At 41.8% G+C, this 20,428-nt stretch overlaps 1 protein-coding gene across 1 annotated transcript; it reads right to left on the bottom strand.

The window, feature by feature from the left end:
* Positions 1-736: 736 nt before the first annotated feature.
* LOC116131147 (MDIS1-interacting receptor like kinase 2-like) lies at positions 737-1,776 on the bottom strand. The gene is made up of 3 exons (XM_031416794.1): positions 1,451-1,776; positions 1,091-1,353; positions 737-1,002 (listed from the first exon to the last, which is right to left on the bottom strand). The coding sequence occupies exons 1-3, from the start codon at positions 1,774-1,776 to the stop codon at positions 737-739; spliced, it is 855 nt and encodes a 284-aa protein (XP_031272654.1).
* Positions 1,777-20,428: the final 18,652 nt, after the last annotated feature.

Here is a 20,428-nt window from a genome sequence, read left to right as displayed (position 1 = left end):
GTTAAACCTTTGGGGGTTTAAGTTACTAATCCCTTAAAAGAAATGCTAATATTTGTAATAATGAAAGAAAAAAAAAATTATAAGAATGTTGGTAAAAAAAAAAAAAATGAATTTTTTTTCTTTTTTTTTTTTCTCCCGGGGGGGGAGGCATCTACTCCCTTGTCCCAATGTGGCTCCGTCCCTTGTCCCAATGTGGCTCCGTCCATGCCGCAAAGTGAAAGATCAAATATAGGATAATGAAGCAGAGTATCTTTCCATAACATTGGTTAGTTTGATTATGTGAACAAAATGCTTCAGACTCTTATACTATTATTAATACAGCCACGAATATAAATGTATCCATCTAATAGAATAAATCTAATTAATCACACAAAATATAGATGGAATATAAATTACATAAGAAACCTGGAAACTCGCATTTTTACAACACATTATATAGAAACAGAGTATTTTAATAGAGGACTAAATAAGATTTCAACAACACATAATATAATACAATATTTCTTACAACATAAAGTAATAAGAGAGCTCCCAATAATAGAATTTTGAACTATTTGACGGAACAACTGATTGTTACGTCGGGCTCAAAGCTATTCAAATGGGTGGGCAACACTCACCAGTTCAACCAAAAGCCTAGCTAACACGATAGGATACCGAATAAATATACATAGTTTGATGCGTGATGACTACCTGGTGAAGAACAAGAAGCTTAGTTGCATAATCATTGACAAACAATCTACATGTCCGGTCTAGATTCTGGGTTGGCATCTAAGCAAGAAAAAGTGACCTCCATGATGAATATGAGTTTGTCCTGGACATCACGTGAGGGAGTTGCAAGTCGTGGATCCAACATATCACTTAGAGGTAAATTCACATTGGAAGACAATGATGGAAATGAGGATAGAAGATCTCTTGAATGATTCCCTTTAATTATTTCCAATATTAAGACTCTGAAGCTATAATCATCACATTTTTTAGTAATATTCATAGTGTAAGCAAGCTCTATAAATGAAAGATAAATATGATTATGTAGTATCGATATTGTTTAAATTAGATGATAATAGAAGATAAAAATAAAAGAATTGCATACCTAGTGCAACATATCCATATGTCCCTACAAGTTTAGACCAACTAGATGAGTCTGGTTTGAGAAATTTCGCAGTTCCGAAGTTCGAAACATGAGGTTCGTATGCCGCATTCTTGCTTGATATGTCTCGATGGACAATTGGCAAGGGCCAATCATGGTGCATGTAAGACAAAGCATTGGCTACATCTTCCATAATATTCATTCGATTCCTCCAACCCAATTCTTTTGTATCAGCTTCATTGCTCAAGATTGTGGCCAAACTACCCCTTTCAAGGCATCCATAAATCAGAAATGAAAAACCCATAAAATTTTACGACATTGTGATGTTGTATCTTTGTCAATGCCCTTATTTCGTTCTAGAACACTTTTTGATTGCCCATCTCCATAGGATGTTGTGAGTAAAATTTCTTAATAGCAAAAACATTCCCTAATGGTAGTTCTGCTTTGCAAACACTTACATAGCCACCACTACTAATGCTATATTCGGAATCAAAATTATTTGTGGCTCTTATAATTTCTTCATACATAAGTTTTCCCTCAAAATTTAAAATTGAAAGTAATCCATGAGTGTTCACAGTATTTCGCTGCTCTTTTATGTCCCTCTTTTGTCTTTGCCTAATGAAGTACTTCCCAATTATCACAATCAAAACTACAAGTCCTCCTAAAATAGGGAATATAATACGAACCATATATTTATTTCGTTATTAGATCTCGTCAGACTCAATACGATTTTGGGCTCATACATTATCAAATAACTTGAAATTTTGCAGCCCATCTCATTCATTTCTTCTAAAGATAATATAAATCAACAAATGTTTACATATTTATTGCAAATATTCTCATTAAGAAGAGACTTTGGATTGGGAGCACACCTCATCTATAATTTTTTTTTTTTAAAAAAAAAAAAAATCTCTATAAATCCCATTTAATATCGTAAACAACCCTTTAAGCTTAATTAGGTTTATTTTCCTCAATTTCAAACTTAATTAGATTTTTTTGGGTTCTTTTTAATTGGGTTCTTTTTTACACATTTTTTTCTCAATTTCTTAATTTCAACTTATTTTCTCTTATTTAGATTCCGATTCATTTTGCTATATTTACATAGTTTTAATTTTATATTTTTATTAAACAAGCAAATGCTTAAAATAAAACTAAAGGTTTCAATGATTATGAAGTTTATATAAAATTCAATATTAAAAATTAAAACAAAAATATAAAATAAAGTATGAATATATTTAGAAATTATAGTGTTATTTTTAATAACTTAAATTAAGATTAAATTTGTCGAAATAAAAAAAAAATTAAAAAAATGGGTAAAGATCATTAAGGTGGGAGTAGGGGTGCATACGAGCCGAGCCGAGCCGAGCCGAGTAGTGGCTGGCTCGAGCTCAGCTCGTAGAGTTAGGGGATGAACTCGTCGAGCTCCAGCTTGTGAGCTTGAGCTCAGCTATGTTAATTAATTGCATGGCTTGAGCTCGGCTCGAAACTTGACGAGCCAAGTCGAGCCGAATTCGAGCCAAGCTCTTTTGCACAATTTCTTTGGAAAAATTGGACTTTGGGACTTGTTTGGGTGCCTACTCGTTAGATGACGACTTAGTAGATAATTCTCGAAAATTGCCAATCAATCGATTTAGAGATTAAAGTGAAGAGAACCTAAAAATGACAGATCTGAAGCCCATAACAGTATGAAAAGTGCTAAAATTGAAAAAAAAAAAAAAAAAAAAGTAAAGATATAAAAGTAGAGAAGGGAACCTTGAAGAAGAGAGAGTGACCGAATCTGTGTTTGGTGAGTGGAAGGAGAGAGCGGTTTGAGAGAGTTTATAAGGAGATTTTGAGTTGAGTGTATGGGTTTGAACGAATCTACGCCAAAGGAGAAAGCGAATCTACGCTTTTCCTATTTCTTCGCCAGAGTGCTATGGTTTAGTTTTCATTTTAGGGTAATTGTAATTTGACGCGAGCTCAGATGAATAATCAATCAAGTAACGAGTTAAAAAACTCGGCTGACGACACAAGCTTCAGCAAAGATTGCGAGCAGATCGAATCGAGCCCCATTTGCTCAACCAATTTTTGCGAGCCTAAACTTGTGCTCGAACTCGTCATTTACTCGAGGATACTCGAGTCGATCTTTCGCTCATCACGAATCGATCCCGAGCTGTTGGCGAGCTACTTGGGTCCACTACACCCTAGGTGGAAAGCTAAAAATACTTTTTAACGTAATTAATATATAAACCATCAATGAGTGATGAAATGCCACTTGTCGAAAACCAATGGAAATAGTTTCACTAAAAGGTGACCGTATCGAGATTCCATAATATCACGCTCTTCGAGTTTTGTCATGGTTGATGAGCTGTACATTTGTAATTTGTTTATGGGATTTAAAAGGCTGCGTCTTTATGCTTATCCGTTTGGTCCTTGTCTTTAAGCTAAATTCCAATTCACCCTTCATCTCTTGCTTCTTAAATTTAATGACTCCAATTTTCAAATTTATTAAATTATTATAAATATTTTCATCGTCATCCAATGGTGTGTCATGTCCGTTCATTTCTAAATGATTTGATTCCCAGCTGGGATTCAGCTGTCTAATTTTATTTGTTCCTCCATGTCATTTGCCCTTTTTTTTTTTTTGGTATGAAAATTGGCAGCCACCCCTTACCCTTAATACAACTTGATTCCAAGAGCCTTGGTCTTTTAACTCCTCAATTTATTCTTCACTTTATCGGGGCACAATGGATGGTTCATCCCTATCTTGTCAATTAAAGGTGGTAAAGCTATTTTTATGTTAGTCATAAGCTTAATGTAGACGTAAAAATCTACCTGTACGGAAGGGGGGTCTGATCCCGTGAGGTTGAGGCCACTAGCAATTCGCTACACCTGCACGCATAGAGAAACAAGCGTGAAGCGAACGGAAAACACCGGAGTGGTGTTTTCCATAGGCACTCCGACGCTCAAGTCAGCAAGGCTGAAAGAGGCTAGTATAGTGAGGGCTAGGGAGTAGAGAGGTTATCGGAAGTCTAGTCGGGGACTGTGACTACGACAGTGGTGTGAAGCTCTCAAGTCAGAGCTTCGGGTGTGAAGGTGTAATGTTATGTAATGTCCCTTGTGAGGGGACTGGCCTCTGCTTATATAGTGACTATTTGGTCTCCCAATCCTAGTGGGAATAGGGGTCCTAGTATGACTCTAATGCAAACCCTAGAGGAATTAGGGCGGTGGTGAGCTGTCTTACCAGCGTCCGAATATGAAGGTGATCCTGATCAGAAAAGTAACTTCGTGTCGGAAATTGATCTAAACAGGGAGGTGACCTCGAATAGGAGATTGATTAGGAATAGGAAAGTGATCTGTGGAGGCCGTGAGCTCTAGATTCGCTCACGGATCTAGGAAGTGAACTGGGATTAGGAAGCTTATGCTCGAATGGTTTGGGCCGGTTGTATCTTGTATCAGATGGGCCTAATCCGGATTGGGTTGCATCGGGATTGGGCTTGGCTTCTTCCTCGCTATCAGGCCTGTTTTCCCGTTTGGGCCAAGGATGATTTTTGGCCCTAACAATTTGCCCCCCACTCTCTGAGTTAAGATTTTCTTAAGTCAGAGAGTAGGAAGCGATTGGGGCATGGTCGGTCATCCTTCCCGGACAACCGATGGTCAGCGTGGCTGATCCGATTGTTTCAAGTAATTCTTGGTCGGACATCGTTCAGTATCCATTACTGATCTGGAGTATGCCATCATTGCAAAGTGGTGTGCTTGATCGATGTGAAGAGCCAAAGGGAACGAGACAACGAGGCTTTAGGGGAGCACGCGCTCGTTTGGTATGTCCAGCCGACTAGAGAGGTAAGGTGCACTTCTGTAGCCGGGGTGTCCGTTCGGCATGTCGGGTCGAATGAGTTGGGACTTTATTAAACTAGAGATTCACTCTGTCGGAGTACACGGGTGATTGAGTGGATGAAATGTGCAGGCCTCGACCAAGGGGTTGTTCATTCATTCACTACAGAAGATCGAACGGGCGAGGGCTCCTGCCTTGTTCATCTGGAGAGGGCTCGAGCCAGACCGTTCCTAGTTGATTGATCGGTCGGTCGGGTCTCCTGGGCCTGCAAAGCATAGAGGCATGTTGGATTCATTTCGGAAGTCATGGGCTGAGTCGGTCGGGAGGACAAATGGCTGAACCGTAGCTTTCGTACTATGCTACGGTTACTTAGGTGCCCTAGATCGCTGCCACGTGTACGGTGGCGATCAGCTCATTGTTTCAAGGGTAGGAAAACGAAAAGACGCCCTGACTGTTGACTAATTGCAAGCTGCCACATGTCCGCTTTTTTCTCATAAAAATTGAGGAACGGACTGTTCGTCTTCTATTTGCGTTTTCCTTCTATTTTCTTGCAAATTTGTTTTTCTTTCCTTTCCTTCCTTCTTTTTCGTTCTCGTTTCTTAAGCGACAATGGTTTCTCTTTCTACAGTCTTTCGAGGTAAATATTCTTCTCTTTGGGCTGATTTTCTGATTTGTTTTGGTTGTTTGCTGAATTTTTGGAAGATAGGATGAAGTTTTTGAAGTTTTGATTGGGTTTTGAAGTGTTTTAGAATAAGGATTCTTATAATAGGCGTAGATTTGGATTTTTCGGTGGATTTTCGGTGAGTTATTAGCAGTTTTTGTCTTTTTCGGGTTTTTTGGATGGAGCCGAGAAGATGAAAATAAGTTATGTATATTCCTAAGTCGGCTCGGTCGGTCTGTCTGACTGAATAGGGTGGCATGTTGGATTTGAGTCAACTGGGATGGGCAAGTCATCCGGTCTATCTGACTGGGTGGTGAAGAAATAGTGCTTAGGACTTGGTCGATCGTCCAGACCAAGTAGGTAGTGGTGAGGCAGTTTAACTTTGGATTGGTGAGTCGGTGATAGTGGACGAGTAGGCTCATAGGGGTGAGCTTGAAGGTAGGTCGGTCGCTTGGGGCGAGCGAGGAGATTGTTGAATCTAGATCTGTCAGTCGGCAGAAAGGGTCGATCGAAGCTTAGGCTTGTAAGAGTTGATAGTTTGTTGACGTTGGCAGGTCGACCGGTGTTGAAGGAGGACCAGGGACTGGGTGCATTGTTCTATTCGGTCGGTTGTTAAGGGTGAGTGGCTACTTGATACTTTAGGTTTTTGAGACTTTGGAAGTCAGAGTCGAGTCGGTCCATCGGGTTGGGCCATTAGGTTATCATGTCAGAGTCAGAGTCAGCTAGTTCGAGCGGAGTTGTGGCTGATGAGTATGAGCGTGCCACCACCATAGTGATGATGCCCGAGGGGGCGTTCTGATAGGCGTACTGACTGGAGTTAGTGTGGCTACCCCGGGGTCGAGTGTGGCTAGCCCGAGTGGTTCGGGTTGGCATAAGAGAAGTGGGGAAGACTCTAAAGGGGCCGATAGTCCATCCTCGTCCAGTAGTAGCTCTGAGGAAGAGTCGAGCCAACAAGGCAGTGAGATTTTGACCAAGGGTTATCCACCCATGCTGAAGGACAATGATGTGTGGCGCATTGGGACTTTGTATCACATTCCAATTTTGGTTGAGATCTAGGCGCCGCGGTCATACGAGTAAGTCGACTGGGAGGCATAGGGCTGGATTAGTGTTTATGAGAAGTGGTTCCACGATGGATTGAGGCTACCTATCCCTCGCCTCGTCTGGGAGGTGTTGAACCACTTCATGATGAAAGAACCAGCATGCATGAAGAGTGGTGGAGATGGAGAATGAAAGCATGAAAGCATGGATTAAAAAAAACGGTTTACATGCAAAGCTTGGATATGAGATTATACCTACTCTTTTGCTTTGGATTGATGAAGATTGGCTTCAAAAGGATGAAACCTCCACACTTTAACACCACCTTGAGAGGATTAGAGAGTGGCCGTGGCTAGGGAGAGAGAGCTTTTAGTTTGTGTTTGAGTGAACAAGTGAATAATGAACAAAAATGCAACCTTTTGCACTTATATATACTTGGGCTATTTTGCAATTATTTATTTTTCACTTCCAAGCCCAATAAAATCTTATTTTATAAAGGGACCCCACGTATTTAATATGCTACCCTTTGAATAATCAATATTATTCAAGGGCCCATGTAAACTAAACTAGTTTACATTAATAACCCATAAATTTACCCTTTTTACCCTTTCACTATTAAAAGGTTATTTTTGTTCATCTCATTAATCTTAACACTTTAAGATATAATAATTAAATATAATTAATTATTGCTTGACCATTTTAACCCTTAAAATGTCACAAATTGTTTTCTATGTAACTATTACTATAGAAATCCCGTTATTACCCTTTGAAGGTGCTAGCCCTCTTCGGATAATCATTTCTCTCTCTCATCATTCTCTAACTTCTCAAGGCTATTGGTGTGACCATGTAGGTCCATCGTGGATTAGCCGTGAGCCGGTTCTGGATGAATCCGAAAACCCATCCGGAGGCCCAACGACTATGGTAAACATCTAGCAATGTGTCATAGTCCCTAAACCACGATGAAGAAATACTTCATCGAACCCATTTTAGATCATACGTACCATGCAGGTAAAGTCCTTCCATTGAGATATCTTAATCGAGTATGGATTCATGGAACATCAAAATCCTAAACTCGATCTTCTACCGAATCGTCGATCAATATGTTCGGAATTCGTCATCACAAACTTGCTTTTGTATGACTAATAATAGACTCTGGCCAGAGATTCAATTTTCTGACATTTATCGATGTTCGTCTAGGAACTCGAATCTGGATGGAGTCAGCGGTACTCTTGATCCTATATTTCCGAGTCAATGGATCCTCTCTTGACCATCGTTTGTTTCCGCATATGAACAACGCATGACCAAATAGGCTTTATTTTACGAAACATGATTAGTCTCGTACTTATACACCCTATGAACCATACGCATCTATATCGGATCCGACTACAATGTCTCAGGTCAAAGGACTACATCGTGCACTGATATAACCAAACGATAAATCATTGACTACATGCTTTTCCAAGTGATTTGTCGTTATTGGGTCACATTCGAAAAACAGTTCACCAACCGTTAATCCATACCAATGCCCTAGTGACATGACTATCATCGTCATCTGTACTTATATCAACTCATGATATCTTTCGGAAGCATCCGGTATGCCTACTGTACAATATAGTTGCCCAAATTTATATTGCTTCCGTAGGGAACCCTTTTCGATAATTCATTTACCTATTAAATGAATCATCTGGATAATTCATATACATACTTTATTTTAAATGCGTGACTGAATAAAGGAAGCAATTTACATATATGAATTGAAGAACTCTTTCTTCTATTATTTATGATATATATAGATACAAGACAAAATGCTCTGAAACCGACAACACGAATGGTTTCTAGGGCATACACTAATATACACCAACACATGATTGCCCCGTCTCAGCTTATGCCGAATGGTTGGAGATTGCTGATGGCTTTGGAGGACTTTTGTGTTTGGAACTAGATGAGGTTTGGGCTGCACAAGCTGTTGTACTCGTACTTCTTAAAGGAGAATGACAAAGAGAAAGGTCGATATCTGATGAACTTAAGGCATGATCGGTCTCACCTGGTGATCGACCTACGGTCCAGCGACAAAAACTGGATAGACCAATACTTCTTCATGAAAGGTCATGCTGTCTTTGGAGAGAGGGGACAGGGCGAGATCCCGAGTGGCTAGCGAGCTACTGGTGAGAACTTTATTATTTTTTTTTGTACTTTGATTACTAAATCTTGATTGTGTTTTTTGCTTGCAAAGCTTGAATACAATCGGGCTGGCAGAGCGGAGACGGTTTGGACGTTGCGACCCAGAAGGTTTTAGCCATTCCATCGACGTAGAGGGATTGGCGAGTAGTGCTAGGAGAGTCCAACCTGAGAACCAGCATTCTCTGGGCCGGAGTAGAGGCAATCCAACGAGGTATTCCCTTCCCCTCGCTGAAGCAGACTTGGGATGTGCTTCTGAGCCAGTACTGCAATCATATCATTTTTGGTGAGTCTGGGCTGAACCCACTTACCATTGGAGAGTTTGCGCTTGCAAAGACTCTGATGAAGAAGTTGGCCGTCCCCAGTGCGAGCGAGTTTATTGCCCGGCACCGGGAGAAGATGAGGAGGGAATCCTTGTCTAGGGAGGACAGAAGAGTGGAGGATGTGTTAGCGACACCGCTGAGTCAGCAGCCTACAGTCGGAGCTAGGTCATCCCACACTGCGGTCGTGGATGAGGAGACCAGGATGATTACATTCAAGATTCCAGCTACTGCGTCGACTTACTCCGATGCGACTGTCATGAGCAAGCTGGCTAACTCTTTTTTGTTCCCAGCGGACGAGGCGTGTCTGAACCAGATGGGTTCAAATGCTACGGCTAATTGGGGGGTAGCCCACGCCTTTCAAGTATAACAATAGTTTTCGTTATTTTTGTTCCTGAATTTTATTCTGATGGCAATGTTTTGTTGTGCAGGTGTTCACTAGCAATCTTCATCTGAGGAAGTCTATGGTGGCGTAGGAGTAGCGGATACAAGACGTATCCAAGGTGAACACCAGCTTGCGCTAGAGAGAGGTAGCAGCCCAGAAGGCCGAACAGGAAAGTCAGCAGCTTCTGAGGGATAGCGAGCGTGAGCTAGAGAGGTTGAGGCGTGAGTTGGCCAAAAAAACTGTAGAGACCTAGTCTCTCAGAGAGCAGTGTATTTTCATTGCTGATGATGGTATCATCAAGGCTCGGGGTGAACTCATGCTTGAGTTCAAGGAAGAGAGGGCCTCTCACTGGGATCCGGACGAAGACATCCAGCTCATGCGAGAGTTGCTGGAAGAGGGTGATGGTCATCCGGGGGGACAGGACGAGGAGCAGATGCCTGACCTTGCTAGTCAGTTGGGGCCATCGGGTGCCAAGGATGCGAGCCACCAGGCTGTTGGGACGGGTGCTGGCGGTGCAGATATGACCACTGAGTCGGAGATGGAAGAGGCGACTCATACTGGGGATACTTAGCTTAGTTTTCCTTTGTTTATGTGTTTTTGGGCCTGCGATGCCCTTTTCCTTAGCATGTTGTGTGCCATTTTGTACTCTGATCTGAGCCGCTTGAGGGATTTTGTACTCTGAACTGAGTCGTTTGAGGCTGTATGTATTACACTTGGTTGTTTTAACTTTTGATGTTTTCTCCATGGATGAGTGAGTGAGTTCATTGTTTCTTTACTTGTAGATGCACTATGTTGTGTTTGTTACTTTTGTGTGGCCCAATGGCTAAGGCATGTAAGCCATATGTTGGGCTAGGCTGGTGCTTTGTTTATTGAAGGTGTAAGAACCATTCACTCAGTCTGGCCGATCGAGTATGTAGTCTCCTAGATTGAATGAAGTCAATCCAAAAGTGTGAGTTCTAGGGTCGGGTAGGGCCGACTCGAAGGTGTGAGTCATAGATCGGGCTGAGCCAATTCGATGGTGTAAATTCATAGATCGGGTAGGACCGATTGAAGGTGATTCAGTGAACCAAGCGGGGTCGATTCGAAGGTGTTATTAGTGGATCAGGCAGGGCTGATCTGAAGGTGTTATCGTGAATCGACTAGGGTCGATTCGAAGGTGCAAGCTCGTGGATCGAGCAAGGCTAATCTGAAGGTGTTATCGTGAATTGAGCAAGGTCGATTCGAAGGTACAATTTTGTGCATTGGGCAGGGCCGATCTTAAGGTGTTGCGAACAATTGATCGACCAGAGTCGATTTGAAGACGAAAAATTTCTAAATAATTATTCATTAATATTTGGCCATGAGGCCGACTATCTATAAGGAGGTGGATAGGCCCACTCATCCTTTTAAAATAAAAAGGGAAACAGAAAAAAGACGAGTTCACCTAGAAGTAGTAGCGTTTGAGGTGAACGACATTCCAACTGTTACTGATGTCTTTGCCCTCGGGGGTCTAGAGTTTGTAAGCGCCCTTCCCTGCTTCTTTGGTTATCTTGTAGGGGCCTTCCCAGGTGGGGTTGAGTTTTCCAGAGTTGATCTTCTTGGTGTTTTGAAAGACCTTGCGGAGGACCCAATCGCCTACCTTGAAAGTCTGGATCCTCACGTTGCGATTATAGTGTCGGGCGACCTGTTGCTGATAGATTGCGTTGCGGATGCTCGCCCGTTTGCATAGCTCATCCACGATGTCCAAGTTCTGGTAAAGGTTCTAGTTGTTTGATTTCTCGTCCGCCCATTGGAGCCTGATAGACGAGACTGATACTTCGACAGAGATGTCTGTTTTAGAATCGTATGTGAGGGAGAAGGAGGTCTCACCCGTTGACGAGCAAGCCATGGTTCGGTATGACCAAAAGACTCCTTGTAGCTCATCTGCCCATATACCCTTAGCTTTCTATAACTGCTTCTTTAGTGTCTGCATGGTGGTCTTGTTCAACGACTCAACCTGGCCGTTAGACTAGGGGTTGCGGGGGGTTGAGAAGCTTAGTTTTATTCCCCACATGTCACAAAAATCCCTGAAGCCTGAGCTGATGAACTAGGATCCATTATCAGTGACGATCTCCTTTGGTATTCCGAACCTGCAGATGACATTCTTCCAGATGAAAACTTTAACTTCTCGGTCTCTGACTTATGCGAAGGCTTCGGCTTCGGCTTCGATCCACTTAGTAAAGTAGTCTGTCATAGCTAACATGAAGACTCGCTGCCCAGATGTAATTGGTAATTTTCCCACTATGTCCATTCCCCACTTCATAAAAGGCCAGGGTGTGAGGATGGAATGGAGTTGCTCTGGTGGAAGGTGTGAGACATGAGCAAACCTCTGACAGTTGTTATACTTCTTCACATAAGTGGCCGAGTCCGTGCGTATGGTCAGCCAGTAAAATCTAGTAGTGATCACCCGGTGTGCAAGGCTGCATCCCCCAGCATGGTTTCCGTATTCGCCTTTATGGAGTTTGGCGAGAACATGTTGAGCCTCCTCTAGGCTCGTGTACTTAAGATAGGGGCCCGAGAATGACTTTCTAAGGAGTTGGCCCTGATGTATGGTGAATCTGGCGGCTCTTGCTTTCAGTCGGCGTGCTTCGTTCTTATCAGCTGGGAGTTCATTGTGTTCCAAGTACCTCATTATCGGAGTCATCTAGCAGTCGGCTAGTTCAACACCCATGGCTTCCTCGAGCGACTTGTTTGGTGGTTGCTCCTTCCATTTGGCTGGCCACTGCATCAATAAGAGAGGGATGGATGACTAGGAATAACATTTGAGTGCTGAGCCAAGGTTGGCAAGGGCATCAGCGTGAGAGTTCTCCGCTCTAGGGACTTGGACGATGGAAAACTCCTCGAATTGGGCCTGCGGCTCTTTGACCATGCTCAACTAGGATGTCATCTTAGAGTCGCGTGCTTGATACGTGCCTTGTAGTTGATTGACCACGAGCTGGGAATCAGACTTCACCTCTAGTCTCTTCGCTCTAATTTCTCTGGCTAAGGAAAGTCCAACGATGAGGGCCCCATATTCGACCTCGTTATTCATGTACTTGAACCCACACTGGATTACTCGCTGGATGATGTCTCCTTCTGGTGCAATCAATACTATTCCGAGTCTACTTCTATTCACGTTACTTAAGCCATCCACTAGGAGAGTCCACTTAGAGGGTGGCCTGCCATTCATGCATAACAATTCCCTTTCTGCTTGGGTGGTGGTGCTCGGTGTAAAGTCAGTAATGAAGTCTGCTAGTGCCTGGGACTTGACGGTGGTGCAAGGTTGGTAAGATATGTCGAACTCACTGAGCTCTACTGTCCATTGCATGAGTCGGCCTGATAGCTCTGGTTTGTGTAGTATCTTCTTGAGTGGGAAGGAGGTGATTACAACTATGAAGTGGCACTGAAAGTACGGCCTGAGCTTCCTGGATGCATGGATGAGGGCAAGGGCCAGTTTCTCTAGCTAACTGTATCGAGTTTCTGCGTCAAGGAGTGACTTGCTTACATAGTAGACCGGTAACTACTTCGTTTCTTCTTCTCGAATTAGTACTGGTGAGATGGCTATCTCTGAGATCGCTAGGTAGGAGTAGAGCTTCTCCCCGTCCATAGGTTTGGAAAGAAGCAGAAGAGAGGTCAGGTACCTTTTCAGCTGTTGCAGGGCTTCTTCGCTGGAAGGGGTCCATTCGAACTTCTTGGACATCTTGAGAGCATAAAAGAAGAGGTGGCATTTGTCGGCTAATCTAGAGATGAAGCGGCTCAAGGCGGCCACTCGTCCTACCAGTCGTTGGATGTCTTTGATGTAGGTCAGAGATGGTATGCTGATGATCGCTCTGATCTGGTCGGGGTTGGCTTCTATCCCTCACTGAGTAACCATATAGCCCAAGAATTTACCTGATGAGACGTCGAATGAGCACTTGGCTGGATTTAGCTTCATGTTGTACTTCTTGAGGACGGCAAATGCCTGGCTAAGGTGGTCAAGGTGTTGTTCGGCCATCAGGGACTTGACGAGCATGTCGTTGATGTAAACCTCCATAGTGTCTCCTAAGTGCTTTAAGAACATCTTGTTGACTAGCCACTGGTAGGTGGCCCCAGCGTTCTTGAGACCGAACGGCATTACCTTGTAGTAGTAGGTTCCCCTCTCTGTGATGAAGGTTATCTTCTCTTGGTCATCCGGGTGCATCAAGATCTGGTTGTACCCTGAGAAGGCGTCCATGAAACTAAGGAGCTCATGGCCTGCGGTCGCATCTACCATCATGTCGATATGTAGGAGCGGGAAAGAATCCTTGGGGCAGGCTTTGTTTAAGTCAGTGAAGTCGATGTAGACTCTCCAGTTCCCGTTCTTTTTCTTTACGACCACAACGTTTGCCAGCCACTTGGGGTAGTGGACCTCTCTGATCATGTCATTGCTCAAGAGCTTTTCAATCTCTTCATTGATGATCCAGTTCCGCTCTAGTGCGAATTTCCTCCTTCACTGCTTCACTGGTGGGTGATCCGAATCTACCTTGAGCTGGTGGACCATTACGTCTGGACTGATTCTGGTTATGTCGGCATGGGACCAGGTGAAACAGTCTTGGTTATTAGCTTCTCTCTTGTCTCGGGCTTGAGGCAGACCCTATTTGTGTCTTTCTCTCGGGGTCCTCTGGATGTATCTGTACTTCATCCAACTCTTTCATGGATGGTTGATCCGGCTCGGTCGGAAGGGTTGGATGAGACTGTAATTGCTATAAAGAGTTACCCTTGCCCTTGAAGGCATTCTTGTAGCAATCTCTAGAAGCTTTTGAGTTGCCCTTGATCTCTCGTACCCCCCACTTGGTTGGAAACCTGATCGTCTGGTGGAAGGTAGATGGGACTGCCCGCATGTCGTGGATCCAAGGTCAGCCTAAGATGACATTGTAGGGAGAGGGGCAGTCGATCACTGGAAAAATGGTCTGTTTGTTTACTCCGCCAGCATAGATAGGAAGGATGATCTCCCCAATGGTGTACTTTTGCTCAAAGCTGAACCCAACCAGCAGTGTCGACCGCCTGTTAATGTTTGCTTCTTCCAGTCCCATAGCCTTCACTGCCTCGAGGAATAGGATGTTTGCTGAAGATCCTCCATCTACGAATACTCTTTTCACTAAGATGTTGGCAATCTGCAGGAAGACGATTAGAGAATTGTGATAAGGAGCGGCCAAGATGACCAACTCGTTATTTTCAAATTGAATTACCTGATGAGTGTGTGACCATGAGACCAGATGGATGGACTGGACTTCATGGTGGTGGTTAGCTCTAGCATATCGCTTGGCTGATGAGTAACTTACCCCACTAATCTCTGATCCTCTGAAGATGAGTGAACAGAGCCTTTTCAGTGTGGGTTCCCATGGAGGTGGTGATGGTTCTTTTGAGCTTCTTTGGCTAATGGTGTTCTTCCCCTTATCTGTTAGCAGATCTCAGAGATGTCCCCTCTTTAGAAGTGCAGTGACCTCTAGCTGCAAGGCGATGCAGTCTGCAGTGTTGTGTCCATGGTCATTATGAAACTCGCACCACTTGGTCGTGTCTCTCCTTGCCTCGAGATTGAGCTTGCTTGGCTACTTAACGGTGGATCCCATTCCTTTCATAATTGCGACGACCTAGGTTGGTTCGATGTTGAGGTTGTACTCTGGTATTTTGTATCTGTTCGATTCGAACTATCTGTTGTCAGTTCTTGTTGGCTGGCGATCATACGGTTTTCTGACTTTGCTCGTATTACATGATGGGGGTTGGTAGCAGTGCTCCACCGGTCTGTGCTTTGGCTTCCTATCATTCTGCCTCGGATCGTATATGGAGTGAGTTGCTCGGTTTATCTCATCTTCCTCCCATCTTATTTGGATCACTGCCTGGGCCAAAGCGTCTTCCATTGTTGTGCAACCCAGCTTTGTAAGTTCTTTGTATAGTTCTCCGTCCGGGAGGAGACATTTCCTGAAGGCATCCACAGCCGTCTCGGGGTTACATGATGGGATGGAGATCTTCTCTTTGTTGAACCTGCTGACATACTCTCTTAGTGGCTCTCCCCTTCTTTGGTATATTCTGTATAGGTCAGCCGATAACTTCTCTAGTTTCTTACTACTGGTGAACTGTTCCACAAAGGTGTCGGTGAGTTGAGCGAATAAGTCAATTGATCCGTTCGGGAGATTCGTGTACCATTGGAGTGTCGGGCTGGATAAGCTCGAGCAGAAACTTTTGCACATGCATGCTTCCTTCAACGGTCGGGGTATTGAGACAATGAACATCCGCTGCTTGTACGAGGCTATGTGATCATCCGGGTCGGTTGTGCTGTCATACAGTTTCATGTTGGGGATGGTAAACTTCTAGGGCATGTCAGCTAGGGCGATCTCATCCACAAAGGGTGAATCCGCGTAGCAATGGGGCCTACTCTTCTTCGTTGGGACCGGCATTCCTAGGATGCGTCTCATCACTACCTCCATGTCGGCCAGCCTCTTGGCTAGTACCTGTTTCATAGGAGAGGGTGATACTATTAGGTCATCCCGTCTGACTGGGTCTGTCATTGCATTCGTCCTCAGTACATTCTGTTGGGTCATCCCTCGTGGGGTAGTCTGATGGGTCATTCCTTTGTGCACTCCCTAGCAGCATGGATCTTCGTTAATTCCTTTCGGTTGGATGACTCCCATGGTAACGGTTCTAGTGTTTCGCCCTACATGAATGGTCAAAGGAGTCGTCTGATAGTCACTGGGTCCGTTAGAATGGATGGGCTCGAGCGCTATGGTTTGTTTGGTTTGGCCGTTCAACCCGTGAGGGTGAGCCGAGCCGAATGGTGTTTGTGTTGGGATGGTTGACTGGAGGTGAGGTGGGATGGTAAGAATGGGTTGGTCTTGTGGGTGTGGGTTTTTTGTCTTTGGATCATCTTGATCTCGAAGCTGGGATGGATCGGCTGAATGGTGTTCTATTGGCATATCTTTATCTCCAGGTGTCAGGACCGAATCGTCGACCACCGATGAACTTAATGGGCGCGGCCTTTTACCAGAGACCGAGGGTTTGTGCTCTGGTGTATGGAGAGGTTGCATGGATGGAACAGGGGCGCGGAACCGACTGGGACGTACTTGGCCGAGTATAAATTCTAGATCATAGAACTGACTCACCTTCTCTTTTAGAGATTGGTTTTCTGTCCTGATGGATGCGTTTTCAGTCCGGATTGTATTGTTCTCGGCTTCCAGTGCGGCCACCTTGTCTGAATTTTGTTGCATGAGAGCTGTCAGAGCCTCCAGTCTGGCCTCGAGGCCGGGGTCAGTGTTGTCCAAATTGTCAGCCATGGAATGTTCCTCTACGTAGCAAGGTTCGTCGAGCCAAATGATTGCTAGAGGCCCCACGGTGGGCGCCAAACTGTAGATGTAAAAATCTACATGTACGAAAATGGGGTATGATCTCGTGAGGTTGAGACCACTAGCAATCCGCTGCACCTGCATGCATAGAGAAACAAGCATGAAGCGAACAGAAAATACCGGAGTGGTGTTTGTCGTAGGCATTCCGACGCTTAAGTCAGCAAGGCTGAAAGAGGCTAGTATAGTGAGGGCTAGGGAGTAGAGAAGTTACCGGAAGTCTAGTCGGGGATTGTGACTACGGCAGTGGTGTGAAGCTCTCGAGTCAGAGCTTCGGGTGTGAAGGTGTAATGTAATCTAATGTCCCTTGTGAGAGGGCTGGCCTCTGGTTATATAGTGACTGTCTGGTCTCCCAATCCTAGTCGGAATAGGAGTCCTAGTATGACTCTGATGCAAACCCTAGAGGAATTAGGGCGGTGGTGAGCTGTCTTACCAGCATCCGGATAGGAAGGTGATCCCGATCAGGAAAGTAACTTTGAGTAGGAAATTGATCTGAACGGGGAGGTGACCTCGAATAGGAGATTAATCAGGAATAGGAAAGTGATCTGTGGGGGTCGTGGGCTCTGGATTTGCTCACGGATCCAGGAAGTGAACTGGGATTAGGAGGCTTATGCTCGAATGGTTTGGGCCGGTTGTATCTTGTATCAGATGGGCCTAATCCGGATTGGGTCGCATCGGGATTGGGCTTGGCTTCTTTCTCGCTGTCAGGCCTGTTTTTCCGTTTGGGCCAAGGACGATTTTTGACCCTAACACTTAACTAAACAAGATTACTAATTTCTAATTAGTTATTGACCAAGACTTTTAGTACCAAAACAAAAAAAAATCTTTGGAGGAAGAGGCATGTATATGCCTTCTCTTGAAGCAATAATGTTAGATCCGCGTTTGAAGGAAATTAAAATGTTTAGTGGACTAAATTCATGATTAATTAATGAATATAAAATTAATGTATGCACAATGTTCAACCTTAATGCGTTGCTTAATTATGCAGAGATCAAAGAAAAGTAAGGCTTGTGACATGCGTTAAATAATTAATCAATCTTCTAAGAGGAACAAAAAAAAAAAAAAGTATTGAAGTGATGATTGAATCGAGATTGGTATCTTAATTAATAGTTATAATTTAAATAATTGGATTGAGGCCACTATTCACATCATCTAACGTGAAACCAGAACATTAAAACGTATGATCATTTAATATAGTAAATATTGACACAATATCCAAATAAACCGTTTTCTTGCTTGCTTTGCTTTAATACTCATCCTTCGTTTTCTTCTTGCAATAACTCTAACAGTGACCACTAAACTTTTGCTCTCTACAGCCCTGTATTCATAGTTAAAAATATAGCAAATCTAGCTATACGGATAATGTTATATACTTGTAATACACTAAAAAAAAGTTTCATGGATTGAGAATAAAAGAACAAAGCCCTTCAGCTTCAAATGTGTTCTTCAGAAAGTGAGCAATATTCTACAACACATTGTAAGACTTAATTAACAATTGTTTAACACTATTTTTCTCAAATATCTCCTCACAAATAAAATGATGCACCAGTTACAATGACATAATTAATTATCATATTTCTTATCAAATTAATATAAGTTAATAATAGGCATGTGACATCCACTTAATAAAGAAAAAATTTGGAGAGGCATGTGCTTTCTCTTGAACCACTAATGTTAGATCCGCGTTTGAAGGAAATTGAAATGTGTGTTGACTAAATTCATTGTTACTTAATGAATATAAAATTAATGTATGCACAATGTTCAACCATACTAAAGAAATCTTAATTTTAAAACGAAATTATGCATAGATCTGAGAAACTTAAGGCATGTGACACCTGATTAATTAACTAAGTATTGAAGTAATATTTTGACCACCAACATTTGCTCCTTGCATCTGAAGAACCACCTAATTAACCAGAATTGATAAAATATTATAGGGTAACCAGAGGCATGTGACAATCATTATATAATATAATAAAATTTTAATTTTAATTTTAGCAACTCATCAAAATTTTAATATATGTATACACTATATGTTAGTAAACTTCAATATTTAAGTCTTATATATCAGGTTTTGAAGAACTACTAATTAGCTTGAAGAATATCAGCTTCTGAAGAGCAATTTTTTTTTTTTTTAATCATCTAAGTAATCATTGTCTAATTTCTCTTATTAAATAGTAAAAAATTATATTCTATCTTGTCTATTTCTTTTAAAATGTTCGTATCTAATACTAATTGTTGTGGCAAGCTAAATCTTATTGGGTTAGTTTTAGGTTGAGGGGCGATGTTGATGAGATATTAGAACAATTAATGGAGGATGAGATATAGGCTTTAAGTTTCAAATATCAGTCAAGGCTAAGTAACAGAAGTTTGTTAAATTCTGTTATTGCAAAGAAAAGAAAGCTCTTCTATTAGGGTCTCAATTAGTACTGTTAGTTTTAAGTAGTACACTACGTTTTATAAACAAGTTTTCTTCTTAAAGCAGTAACAAATGAGAAGTGCACTATAAAAGCAGCATTTTGTTCATGGACACACTTTTACTTTTAATCTATTATCCACTTCTTTTTCTCGTTTAATTGTCAAAAAGCTTAGAATTATTGAACTGCTTGGTCCACACAGTTGTCTTCCATTAGAACATCAGTGATTTCAGCAAAATTAGCAACAATTCTTGATATTATATATATTGCTTTTTTTTTTTTTTTAAATTAATTAAGGTTCTAATTATGCTAAATTAGTTGTTGAACTTGAATTATTATGATTAACTTGACTAAGACTTGCAAATTAGTTTCCAAATTTTCTTTTCTTTTTTTTTTTTGTTAAAGCTTATTTGCTACTAAATTTTGTTAACAAATATAAGATCATTTTATTCCAAAATCAATCATGTTATTTACAATTTCAACAACAGGTAATAGTTGGCTTTGAAGTACCATTAATAGCTGGCATGTATGTATTGTGGAGTTCATGCAGCTCTTTTATTGAACACATAAAACCAAATTTACTTCAATTGAATGAATTATTTCGAGAAATTTCCTCTCCTTTCCACGGCAAAATCATTGCGTCTCATCCCTTTCTTAATTAATTTTGTAAGTATTTGATCCATTAATTAAAGTAGTAATTATTTTTGATATTATATTACTTTAATTAATTAATTAATTAAGAATTATCTATAGGGACTGTTATGGAAGTATCGTCTTCTAAGAAATTTCGACAAAGCCTTTAATTTCTTGATTTATTAACTTTAAATCTATTGTCTATCACTTTATTATCCACTCTCCATTTCTTTTTCTCGTTTTTCAAAAAGCTTAAAATTGCTCTATTGTTTTATTGTAAAAAATTTAGAAAAATGAAATAAAAAATAAAAAAAATAAAATCTTAGGAGGAAGAGGCCACTGTTCCTTAATTAATAGTTATAATTTAAATAATTTGATTGAGGCCACTGATCACATCATATAATATAATAAAATTTTAATATTTGTAAACTAAAATATTAAAGTATTTTGACATCTTAATATTTTTGTATTTTGCGTTCAGTTTTGAGCACTCTTAAGAGAAAATTAACCAATTTTTCTTGCTTTCTCTCATCCTTCTCTTCTTGTTCC

Source organism: Pistacia vera, unplaced genomic scaffold (genome assembly GCF_008641045.1).
Source record: "Pistacia vera cultivar Batoury unplaced genomic scaffold, PisVer_v2 Contig23, whole genome shotgun sequence".
Classification (NCBI taxonomy): Eukaryota; Viridiplantae; Streptophyta; class Magnoliopsida; order Sapindales; family Anacardiaceae; genus Pistacia; species Pistacia vera.
Note: the sequence above shows the minus strand (reverse complement) of the source record. Positions and strands in the feature narration are given on the sequence as shown.